The sequence below is a fragment of the Silene latifolia genome, chromosome 1 (assembly GCF_048544455.1).
Source record: "Silene latifolia isolate original U9 population chromosome 1, ASM4854445v1, whole genome shotgun sequence".
NCBI classification, from domain to species: Eukaryota; Viridiplantae; Streptophyta; class Magnoliopsida; order Caryophyllales; family Caryophyllaceae; genus Silene; species Silene latifolia.
In genome coordinates, this window is record NC_133526.1 from 13,355,295 (window position 1) to 13,367,689 (window position 12,395).

General features: G+C 38.8%; 2 protein-coding genes across 2 annotated transcripts; both read left to right on the plus strand.

Moving 5' to 3' along the window:
• The first annotated feature begins 2,859 nt into the window (after nt 1-2,859).
• LOC141640769 (uncharacterized) lies at nt 2,860-4,485 on the plus strand. The gene has a single exon (XM_074449452.1). It carries the CDS (start codon nt 2,860-2,862, stop codon nt 4,483-4,485), a length of 1,626 nt encoding a protein of 541 aa, XP_074305553.1.
• A 585-nt stretch (nt 4,486-5,070) lies between these two features.
• LOC141640776 (uncharacterized) lies at nt 5,071-11,494 on the plus strand. The gene is made up of 3 exons (XM_074449458.1): nt 5,071-9,369; nt 9,930-10,856; nt 11,072-11,494. The coding sequence occupies exons 1-3, from the start codon at nt 5,071-5,073 to the stop codon at nt 11,492-11,494; spliced, it is 5,649 nt and encodes a 1,882-aa protein (XP_074305559.1).
• The last annotated feature ends 901 nt before the right edge of the window (nt 11,495-12,395 follow it).

Below are 12,395 nucleotides of genomic sequence, written 5' to 3' on the forward strand. Positions count from 1 at the left end.
CCTCCAATTTTCTTTCCAGTTTACGACGCTCAACAACCCAATCCAACTGCTCCCCCATCAATTTTGCAACCTTCGCCTCAACCTCCTTGTTATTCTCCAAGGATTGATCATACATCTTAATCGCCATCGCTTCAGCGTCTTTGCTTAACTCTAATTTCTTAGTTAAATATTCTAATTCGTCAGTTTTAACCTTCAATTCTATCTCCAATCGACGACGCTCAACATCACAAGCCAGATGCTCCACTTTCAATTTCCCCAATTCATTCTCTAAAGAGTGAATCTTAGCGCTGGAATTTCGATATTTTTCTACGTAATTGTAGCTCATTGTTTGTCAATTAGAGTTTCCAATAATGCCGTTATAGAAGGCGGGAAATAATAGTACGTACAATGAACCTTGTGAAATGAATTGGCCTGGGTCTTATATACGCTGATTCGCCCATTGAGGAGCAATTTCTATTCCCAACAATGTTAATAAATATGTTCATTGAAATTCAAAGTTTCAATACCATTTTAAAAACACGAAAAAGTGGTAATTGAACGCAATGACTCTGACTAATCGTTAGATTAAAGATTCAAGTTTCAATAAAAGAAATTCAAATTTAAAGAGATCGCTAATTCCAAGACAGATTCAAAGTGATAGTCATCCATAGATTCCAAAGCACATAAAAGCCAACATGCCATATCATAGCACCCGCCACTAGATTCAAATAGATTTTGCTTAAAGAAATCGTTACCCCGTTCCTTAAGAATTACTCCGTATAACCTTAATCAAAGGGGGTCCTTCCATTGGTACGAAAGAACTAGAAAGTGCCCAATCATCCTCCAGGATTTCAACGTACAATAGCAAAGTATTCTAGAAATTTTGCATGTAAAAAGAAATGGCAGCCATGAAAACTTTTCACAAAAGAAACCCCAACTTTGAGAAACTAAGATAGAACACCTTTAAGAGCTGAATAAGCAAAGAGTCTTGTAACTTGTAAGAGTAGATTATTTGGAAAACTAGTGTAGTTCCCGTGCTATAGCACGGTATTTTAAAGATGAAATTTATAAAGAGGAATTTTAATAAAATTATTTGCATAAATTAAAACTACTTTTAATTTAATGTTATAATATACTAAATATAATAATAGTAAGTAGATAGAAAAGAAAGTTTACTATTAATAATATACTAAATATAATATACTACGCGTCTAAAAAGACAATTTACAAATTATTAAAACTAACATTTTCACTTTCTATTTCCTATAAGAAAATACATAAAAATTGTTATACATTATTTAAAAAATACTCCATACTCCATATACTCCATATTACTAAAATAAAGATTTCATAATTCGAGAGTGTAATTGAATGTTGTAAAATTGCATAATATATTAGGGGGTAATTGATTGTAATTGCATATTTTCGGGATAATATTGTAAAGATTGCATAATTTGAGAGGTTGTTTCCATGTATAGGATTGCATTTATTCGAAAAGTCAAAGCATACATTTGTTTCCACGTATAGGTTTTCAATTGATTCAAATCATACATTAGACTTGACGCAAAAGCAAATTTGATTTATTAGATTGGCCCATCAAAGAGTAGTGTAAGTTAGGCGGGAAAACTACTTGAGAATTTTATTCTCTTAGTAGTAGGGAAGACTAGAAAACAGAAATAAACTTATGCAACCAAGCCCACCGCTCCTGACCCAAACCGTCCCCACCGTGCAATCCCATCTCAAACCGACCTAACTCACACTCCTCTACTGATTCAAACCCGACTACCAACTCGAAAATCCCACACCCAAAATATTGACACCAAAGTAAACCCAATCCTCCCATTTATTCTATGAAGACTCAAGAATTCTTTTTTTTTGTTCTAGTTCGCCAGGAAATAGAAATATAGGATTAAGAACTATCCTTCTCCTTCCCACACAATCTGGTAAATTGAACAGTGATTGAACATAAGGTGAAAGAGATGCGGGGACTAAATTCGAGCTCATTTGTGGCCTCCATCTCTAAACGCAGCCGGAGAAAGAAACAAAGGCGTGAAAGTGGAGAAGAGGGTCAATATATATGAAAACATAGATTTTAGAGCAAGGAAAACAAACATCAGCAAGTTATATACATAATGAGCTTAAAATATTAGACATTTTTTTAAGTGCAGCCCAAGTTACTTACATTACTACAGTACCTACAATCAGATATAGACAAGTAAGTTTTTTTGAGAGAATGTTTCGTTAGCAAGTTAATAACATACTAACATGGTTTGCCAAAAGAGGTTACTCACTAGTCACTACCACAGTCCGCAGACTACCTAAATTGTATTTCAGTAGACTTTTGAGAAAAAAGACCATCTTTATTACTGTAGAAAAGAGGATTTTGAAGATTCCTTGAGTAAAGTAAATGGACTATATTGGTTAATAGAGTTAGTTAGCTACAGTTAAAAGTTTGTTACTAACTAACTAGAGTCATTGATTAACTAACTCCTAAGGTTAGTTGGAAGAAGGAAAAGGTTGTTATAAATATCAACAACCTGGTTCATTGTAAAACATAATTCTGTAACAAATTCATAATCAAAATACTATTCTTCATAATTCTCTCAATATTATTACATCAACCTTCTACTACACATTCAGTATTCTGCTAGTCTACTCTGATCTTCATCTTCTATTCACCTTTTTTCGTCTATTCTCCAACATCTTCAATGGAGTTCTTAGTTTCTACATGGTATCAGTAGTTCAGTAGTATCTTTTCTGGGTTATTTTCTTTCGATTTCTTGTTTAAATCACATCAAGAACACGAGGTATATCAAATCGCTTCCGCACATTCTTTCTGTTCAATTTTGATTCATTGTCTTTTCTTGGGTTATAATCAATATGCCTGAGGTTGATTCTATTGATACTTCATCAAATTTCGATTACTATGATGATCCCCTATATTTGTCAACTTCTGATCAGACTAATGCAGTTCTTACCACTTTTCTTTTTGATGGTCATGACTTTGTTGGTTGGAAAAGGGAAGTTCTTATGGCCTTGACTGCCAAAAATAAAGATGGCTTTATTGATGGCACTTGTGTCCTCCCTCCTCCCTCTGATAAAAGACACAAGCAGTGGAAACGCTGTGATTTCATGGTTATGCGGTGGGTGTCTAATTCATTGGATAAAAGTTTGAGGGAAAATATTAAGTATGTAACCTCATCCAAACAGTTTTGGAGTGAGTTGCTTGAACGTTTTGGTGTCTCCAATGCATTGGAAGTTTATCAATTGACTAAAGATTTGGAGGCCATAGTTCAGGACAATTTGTCTTTGGTTGAATATTATAGCAAAATGAAGAACATGTGGGAAACCCTTGATTCTCTTGATCCACTGCCTGTTTGTTCTTGTGGAAAGATTCAGTTATGTTCTTGTGATTTGTTAAAAAAAATGATAGAGAGGGAGAATAATGAGAAGGTGATCCAATTTCTCATGAACTTGAATAGTAGCTATGATGGAATTAGGACACAGATCTTGTCTCTTGAACCTCTTACCTCTATCAACAAGGTGTTAGCATTGTTACAAAAAATAGAGAGGCAAAAACAAATAACTGATGCTGTCTCATCTCTCACTGAAGTTAATGCATATGCTAGCTTCAGGCCTTCTGATTCCAAGAAACCTGTCTTTTCTGGTGCACCTAATGGTGACTCTACTTCTGTTAAACACTGTGACAACTATAACAGAGATGGTCACACCAGGGCAACTTGTTTTGGACTAAACAAGTGTCCCCATTGTGGAAAAAAAGGGCATAACCCAGCCAATTGTTTTGTGATAAGGGGTTTTCCTGGTGACAAAAATAAGGGCAAGGAAAAGGTTCAGCAGTCTGCAACTGGTTTTCCTAAGAAGGGAGCTCATTCTGCTGATGTGTTACAAGAGTCTCCTTTGGATAGTCCTTGTCTGGATGTTACTGGGACTGCTGGCTGTAATATGGTCAACAATGATCCTGAATCTACAGTTTCTCTTAACTCTGAAGTGCTTAATAGATTGATTACATCTGTTGTTGATCAAGTTCTGAAAAGAATTTATGATCAACAACCTGCTTTGTCTACTGCAAACTTTGCAGGTATGCCTAATGCTATTTCCTATTCTTATACTGCTAATACATCTCCATATATGCTTGATTGGCTTATTGATACGGGTGCATCTGATCATATGACTTATAATTGTTCCCTTTTAACTAATGTTCATATTTTTAAGAATCCCAATAGAGTTGGTTTACCTGATGGGACTATTAAGTTTGTTCATAAAATGGGTACAGTCCTTCTCACTGACAAAATTATCTTATCTAATGTGTTTTTAATTCCAGATTTTAGGCAGAACTTGTTGTCTGTTAGTAAGCTCCTTGTGATGCGGACATCGAAGACCAAAGCTCGCTGGTTATTACTAGCATTGGAGGAGATGCTTACTTGGGGTCGAGAGCTCAGTTTGTTTGTATGGTTGCACGGGTCGAGTGACGTTGGTGGTGTGTGAAGTATGGCAATATGGCAATTTAGCTACTTGACGTTTTATTTTGTCTTTGCATTTTAGCTAAATAAAATGGGTGTGAAGTATTAATACCCTGTTTAGTCTTTTGTTTTAATGCTTGCCTTAATGCTGTAATTAGTGGATTAAATTAGCTAGTTTAATAACCTTAAATTAACTAGTTATTATCAGGATTGTAAGGGGACCTTTCATTAGCCTTTGTTTGGCTATTTAAGCCGTATGTTTGGAATAAAAAGGATCATCCAAGTTTTCACACAAAATTTCCTCTAAAATCTACTTGCAATTGTCGAGTACAATTCTGGTATTTCGAGCTATTGTCTAGGCGCGTTTCTAGCATAGTTCTTGAGTTCGAGTCAATAGGTCTTGGCTTGGTCTCGTAATTCGTCAAGCTATAGGTCTAGTTTGCCGGATATATCCTTGTTACTATTTTCTCTTATCAAACACGTATCATTTGTGGTATCAGAGCTTCGGCTCTTGATTTTCCATTAATCGAGACGATCCTTAGTTTCGATTTTGTTTAACAAAAAAAAAAAAAAAAAAAAAAAAACTCGAAAAAAAAAAAAAATATATACCATGGCAGAATATGACGAGGAGTCATTAATCAATCGTCTTCAAGAATTGTTGCGTGATCGACCTACGGGAAGTCGATCAGGCTCTAAGCCAAAACAAGATGAATTCAAAGTGTCAGAACTTCCCGAATTCACAGGGGGTACCGACCCGGAAGTCTATTTGGAATGGGAACGAAAAATCGAACGGATGTTTGATTTTAAGGATCTTAATGATGAAAAGAGATGTCGATATGCCATTCTCAAGTTGGGTAAGGGCGCATCGCTTTGGTTCGAAGGGATAAAGACCAGACGGGAGCGTGTCGGAAAGGAGAAAATTACTTCTTGGGATTCTCTGAAGCGCAAACTTCGTAAAAGGTATGTGCCCACGACCCATAAGGTTTCTACTTATCGAAAAATTGCTGAATTTAGACAAGGGAAATTAACTGTGGGGGAATACATTGATGAATTTGAGAATCTGACTCTAATGGGAGAGTTAGAGGAAATAGAAGAGCAAAAGATGGCTAGGTTTTTACGGGGACTGAATTTTAATATTGCGAATACCGTAGAATTGTATCCCTATTCTGATTTCGACACACTTTGCGGGCTTTGCTGGAAACTCGAATCCCAGGGCAAGGCAAAATATGGGGGAGGGTCGAACTCGGAATCGGGTAAACCCAAAACATGGGCCAAATTTGAAACGCCTTCAAAATATAACTCCCCTGCATCTCACGTTAGTCCCAACAAGAACCCTAACCGAGAAACTCCAACTCCCACTAAAACAACCAACGTAACTAAAGAAACTCCCCTCTCTAAAGTTAGATGTTTTAAGTGCCAGGGGTTTGGACACTTTCAGAGTTCTTGTCCAAACAAACGGGTAGTGACGTTGAGGGAGGCCGTGGCCGTCCGTGACGAATTGTTAGACGAGGAAGAGAGGGACCGGCTAGGTGACATATTTGATTTTGATGAAGGAGGCAGTGACGAGGGGGAAGTAGAGGATTACGTTGCTCCAAGCTATGACACGGCTTTGGTGCTACGTACTTTGCAAACTAAACCAGTCCCGGAAATTACAGAGCAACGAGACCAATTATTTCATACCAAATGCCAAATTGGTGATAAATGGTGCAGTGTGATAATCGACGGCGGTAGTTGCACTAACGTGGCATCAAACGAGATGGTTTCCAAACTCGGGTTGACCACCACGGCTCATCCAAGGCCGTATTCATTGCATTGGCTCGACGACGGTAATAAATTGAAGGTTTCGAAGCAGGTGCTTGTTGGGGTGGCTATGGGTTCCTATCGTGACGAGGTGTTATGCGACGTAATTCCAATGGACGCTTGTCATATCTTGTTAGGTCGTCCATGGCAGTTTGATAGGGATGTAGTACATCGGGAACGGAGTAATGAATATGAGTTTCGAGATAAGGGGAAGAAAATTGTGCTAAAACCCATGTCTGCTAAGGAAATTCGAGCTATGAGTACAAAAAAAAAGAAGTCCACCATGCTGATCAAGGAGCGAGAAATCGAGTGTGCAATTAACAACGGTGAGCAGGTTTATTTGCTTATGGCTCAGGAAGAAATAAAGTATGATCAGGAGGATTTAACGGGCAGTCCCATTGACAACTTGTTGAACGAATTTCGAGACGTTTTTCCCGATGATTTGCCACCCGGACTTCCTCCTATCCGTGGGATTGAACACCAAATTGACCTTATTCCGGGTGCATCACTGCCCAATAAGGCTGCTTATCGCTGTAACCCGGAGGAAACCAGAGAGTTACAAAGACAAATTGATGAGCTCATGAGTCGGGGATTTGTTCGAGAAAGCCTAAGTCCTTGCGCCGTACCCGTATTACTTGTGCCCAAAAAGGATGGTTCATGGCGAATGTGTGTTGATAGCAGGTCTGTAAATAATATTACCATCAAATATCGTTTCCCAATTCCGAGACTAGACGACATGTTGGATGAACTCCACGGTTCGGTGGTGTTTTCAAAAATTGATTTGCGGAGTGGGTACCATCAAATTCGAATGCGAGAAGGTGACGAATGGAAGACGACTTTTAAAACGAAGCATGGTCTTTATGAGTGGTTAGTTATGCCCTTCGGGCTCACAAATGCTCCGAGCACATTTATGCGGTTGATGAATGAAATGCTTAAACCATTTTTGGGTCGATTTGTCGTAGTTTACCTCGATGATATCTTGGTTTATAGCAAAAATGAAGAGGAGCACTTATGGCACTTGAGACAAATTTTTGAAGTATTACGTACCCAGAAATTGTATGGGAAAAGGGAGAAGTGTGCTTTTTTGGTTGACCAGGTTATTTTCTTGGGTAACGTGGTCTCGAAAGACGGAGTTTCCGTCGACCCGACTAAAATCGAAGCAATTAGCAGTTGGCCTATTCCTAAAACGGTTAGTGAAGTTCGCTCTTTTCATGGATTAGCTTCATTTTACCGTCGTTTTATTCGGGGTTTTAGTTCTATCATGAGTCCCATTACTAATTGTTTGAAGAAAGGGTCGTTTGTTTGGACAAGGGAGGCACAAGAAGCATTTGAAACTATTAAAAATCATTTATGCAGTGCCCCAATTCTAGCTTTACCCGATTTTTCTCAACCTTTCGAGGTCGAGTGCGACGCGAGTGGTGTGGGTATTGGCGCCGTGTTGTTACAGAATAAACGCCCAGTGGCTTATTTCTCGGAAAAGTTGAACGGTGCTAGACTAAATTACTGTACCTATGACAAGGAGTTCTACGCCATCGTTCGCGCTTTGGGTCATTGGAGTCATTATTTGCGGCCTCAACATTTTATTTTGCATTCCGACCACGAATCTTTGAAGAATATTAATGGGCAGCAAAAACTGAATCCGCGGCATGCCAAATGGGTCGAGTTTTTACAATCCTTCCATTTCTCCGCAAAATACAAGAGTGGCCCAAGTAATATTGTGGCCGATGCGTTATCTCGGAGGTACGTTTTGTTAGCTGCTGTAGATGTTCGTTTCCTTGGTTTTGAAACATTAAAAAATTATTACAAGGATGATGGTGATTTTGGTGTAACAATTGAGAAATGCAAAAATGGTGTATTCGGGGAATTTATGGTGCAAGATGGGTTCCTATTCAAAGGCAATCGGCTATGTGTTCCTAAACATCCAATCCGAGAATTACTAGTACATGAGGCGCATGGTGGAGGGTTGGCTGGGCATTTCGGTGTTACTAAAACGTTGGAAGTATTACGGGAGCACTTCTTTTGGCCAAAGATGCTAGGGGACGTAACAAGTATTGTTGGTAAGTGCGTGACATGTCGGGTAGCCAAAAGCTCGTTCAAGCCGGGAGTGTACACTCCATTGCCAGTTCCTATGCGCCCATGGGAAGATGTCTCCTTGGATTTTATAGTGGCTTTACCCCGTACTCAAAGGGGTAAGGATGCAATTATGGTGGTGGTGGATAGGTTCTCGAAAATGGCTCATTTCGTGGCTTGTAACAAGACCGACGATGCAAGCCATGTGGCTGATTTATATTATAGAGAAATCGTTCGTCTTCATGGAATACCCAAGACCATTGTATCGGATCGTGACTCCAAGTTTCTGAGTTACTTTTGGAATACACTATGGAGGAAGGTGGGAACCAAATTACTCTTTAGCACATCGCACCACCCTCAGACGGATGGTCAAACGGAGGTAACGAATCGGACATTGGGTACGTTATTGCGTGGACTGGTTAGCCGAACCCAAAAGGATTGGGACCTCAAACTTGCGCATGCCGAGTTCGCATTTAATAGGTCGCCAACATATGCCACGGGTCAGTCACCATTTGAGGCCGTGTATGGAGTTAACCCGTCCCTGCCATTGGATTTAATTCCACTCCCCAAAGAGGAGCTCGTTCATAAAGATGCTGAAGCCAAATTAAAGTCCATGGTGAAGCTGCATCAACAGATACGCGAACGAATCGAGGCCATCAATGCAGCGTACAAAAGGAAATCAAATAAGCATCGAAGTGCTCGATTGTTTAAGGAAGGTGATTTAGTGTGGGTGAATTTGCGAAAGGAGCGGTTCCCGAGTAAATGGAAAAACAAACTCATGCCACGAGCCGAGGGGCCATATAAGGTGATCAAGCGTATAAATGACAACGCTTATCAAATCGAGCTACCGGGAGATTACGGAGTACACGCCACTTTCAATATAGGAGATTTGTCACCGTATCTCGATGACGACGGTCTTGCCGAATTGAGGTCAATTCCTTTCAAAGGAGGGGAAGATGATGCGGACATCGAAGACCAAAGCTCGCTGGTTATTACTAGCATTGGAGGAGATGCTTACTTGGGGTCAAGAGCTCAGTTTGTTTGTATGGTTGCACGGGTCGAGTGACGGTGGTGGTGTGTGAAGTATGGCAATATGGCAATTTAGCTACTTGACGTTTTATTTTGTCTTTGCATTTTAGCTAAATAAAATGGGTGTGAAGTATTAATACCCTGTTTAGTCTTTTGTTTTAATGCTTGCCTTAATGCTGTAATTAGTGGATTAAATTAGCTAGTTTAATAACCTTAAATTAACTAGTTATTATCAGGATTGTAAGGGGACCTTTCATTAGCCTTTGTTTGGCTATTTAAGCCGTATGTTTGGAATAAAAAGGATCATCCAAGTTTTCACACAAAATTTCCTCTAAAATCTACTTGCAATTGTCGAGTACAATTCTGGTATTTCGAGCTATTGTCTAGGCGCGTTTCTAGCATAGTTCTTGAGTTCCAGTCAATAGGTCTTGGCTTGGTCTCGTAATTCGTCAAGCTATAGGTCTAGTTTGCCGGATATATCCTTGTTACTATTTTCTCTTATCAAACACGTATCACCTTGATTGTCATAAGTTGTCTGTTGTTTTTACCTCACATGGCTATTTGTTTCAGGACCTTTCAAGTAAGCTTGTTGTGGCTTGGGGAAGGAGGATTGGTGATTTGTATAGATTTCACAGGCAACATGATAATTTTTGTTCTATATCTTTAGTCAATCAGATCAGACATCTAGTGCTAAATAAATTCCAGGCTTTGGATAGTAATAATTCTAATTTTGAATCGTCTGTTTCAGCTGCTAATAATAAATCTGTAATTTTGTTTCATGAGAGACTTGGTCATATGTCAATCAGTAAGCTGAAGTTTGTATCTGGTTTTTCTCATGAGATTAATAATGATAAATTTCACTGTAAATCTTCTATTCTTGCCAAGCATCATAGGCTGCCTTTTCCTGCTAGTACACATAGAGCATCTTCTTGTTTTATTTTATTGCATATGGATGTTTGGGGTCCATATAAGATCCCTTCAATGACTGGTGCCAAGTATTTCTTGACTATTTTGGATGATTTTTCAAGGAATACTTGGACCATCCTTTTTCAAACAAAAAATCAAGTTGTTCATTTGATCAAAAATTTCTTCTCTTATGTTCATACACATTTTGGTGCAAATATAAAGACCATTAGGTCTGACAATGGGACTGAGTTTCTTCAAGAAGTTTGTGGTTCTCTTTTTAAGGATAGAGGAATAGTTCATCAGACCAGTGTAGTTGGGACCCCTCAACAGAATGGTAGGGTAGAACGCAAGCATAGACACCTATTGGAGACTGCTAGAGCATTAAAACTTCATGCTAATCTCCCTATTAAGTTTTGGGGAGACTATTTATTGACTGCTACTCATTTTATTAATCTCATGCCTACTCCTGTAATTGACAACAAGACCCCATATGAGTTAATTTTTGGTTATGTTCCTTCATATGATGCATTAAGAACTTTTGGATGTTATGTTATGCAACAATGCCACCTACTTATAGTGACAAATTTGGAAGTAAGGCAAGGGAATGTGTTTTTATTGGTTATCCTCATAACCAGAAGGGATATAAGTTGTATGATATAAAATTGCATAAAGTCTTTGTTAGTAGAGATGTAGTATTTAAAGAACAGATCTTTCCATTCCATCAAGACAAGCCACGTGAAGACTTGCACATTACAACCAACAATCTGGTGAATCCTGCAACCTCTACAGTGATTATGCCTGTTCAGGGTCAACCTGCACATTCTGCTGATGGTGATACACCATCTGTTTCTGTTGAAGAGCCTGTTTTAACCACAGAGAATGTTGTCCCTGATCCAAGTCCAAGTAATCCCCTTTCTGATGGTGTTCCTGTCAGAAGATCTACTAGACCTAAGCAACTAAGCACTTGGTTACAGGGGTATCAATGTAAGATACCAGGTCAGAAGTCTACTGCTAGTCTAGTTCAGGCTTCTGTCTTTCAAGCTGAAGTACTTCAGACAATAGAAGATCATTCCCCAGATTATATTGCTTCTTTGTTCAATGCCCTTCAAGAACCTGAACCTTATTCTTACAAGCAAGCACAACAAGATCAGAGATGGATAGATGCAATGCAAAAAGAGGTCAAAGCTTTAGAAGAGAATCAGACTTGGGATGTAGTGCCATTGCCTTAAGGACACAAGGCTATTGGGTCCAAATGGGTATACAAAATAAAGTATAAGCCAGATGGTTCAGTGGAGAGATTCAAGGCAAGACTAGTGGCTAAAGGCTTCAATCAGGTCAAGGACAAAGACTACAAGCACACATTTTCTCCTGTAGCTAAGTTCACCACAGTGAGAACTTTGTTGGCACTTGCAGCAGCTAAGAAGTGACCATTCTTTCAGTTAGACATCAACAATGCCTTCCTACATGGTTTTTTGGACGAGGAGGTTTATATGAAGCCTCCAGATGGTTATGACATGGGTAAAGGCATGGTTTGTAAACTGAAGAGGTCCTTGTATGGCTTGAAACAAGCATCAAGACAATGGAACAAAGAATTGACAAGATTTCTCCAAGGAATGGGTTATGAGCAATCCAGGAATGACTATTCCTTATTTACTAAGAGAGATGCCAAAGATAGCTCTTTTACTGCTATATTGGTATATGTGGACGATGTTTTATTAACTGGGACATCACATACTGAGATTGAAAAGGTTAAAAGTGCCCTTCATACAGCTTATTCTATCAAGGATTTGGGTGAGATGAGATATTTTCTTGGCCTGGAGATATCTAGAAATGAGAGTGGTTTAATGATAAATCAAAGAAAGTACATAATGGACATACTACAAGATCTGCAAATGGAAAATTGCATTCCTGCAAAATTCCCAATGCAGCAAGGTTTAAAACTCTCCATTGATCAGGGAGAATTATTGGAGAATTCTGAGCAATACATGAGGCTAATTGGTAGACTTCTTTATCTTAATATGTCAAGACCTGACATATCTTATAGCATTCAGCATCTCAGCCAATTTGTGAGTCAGCCAAGACTGCCACACATGCAGGTTACTTTGCACGTTGTCAAGTATTTAAGAGAGA

Bases quoted from the DNA above. Each gene is read 5' to 3' on its own strand.
- LOC141640776 (XM_074449458.1), top strand. From the start codon at position 5,071: ATGGCAGAATATGACGAGGAGTCATTAATCAATCGTCTTCAAGAATTG. The intron at 9,370-9,929 runs GTTTGTATGGTT...TATTTGTTTCAG, and splicing joins TGGGGTCAAGAGCTCAGTTT to GACCTTTCAAGTAAGCTTGT. The intron at 10,857-11,071 runs GTAAGGCAAGGG...ATGCCTGTTCAG, and splicing joins TTATAGTGACAAATTTGGAA to GGTCAACCTGCACATTCTGC.
- LOC141640769 (XM_074449452.1), top strand. From the start codon at position 2,860: ATGCCTGAGGTTGATTCTATTGATACTTCATCAAATTTCGATTACTAT.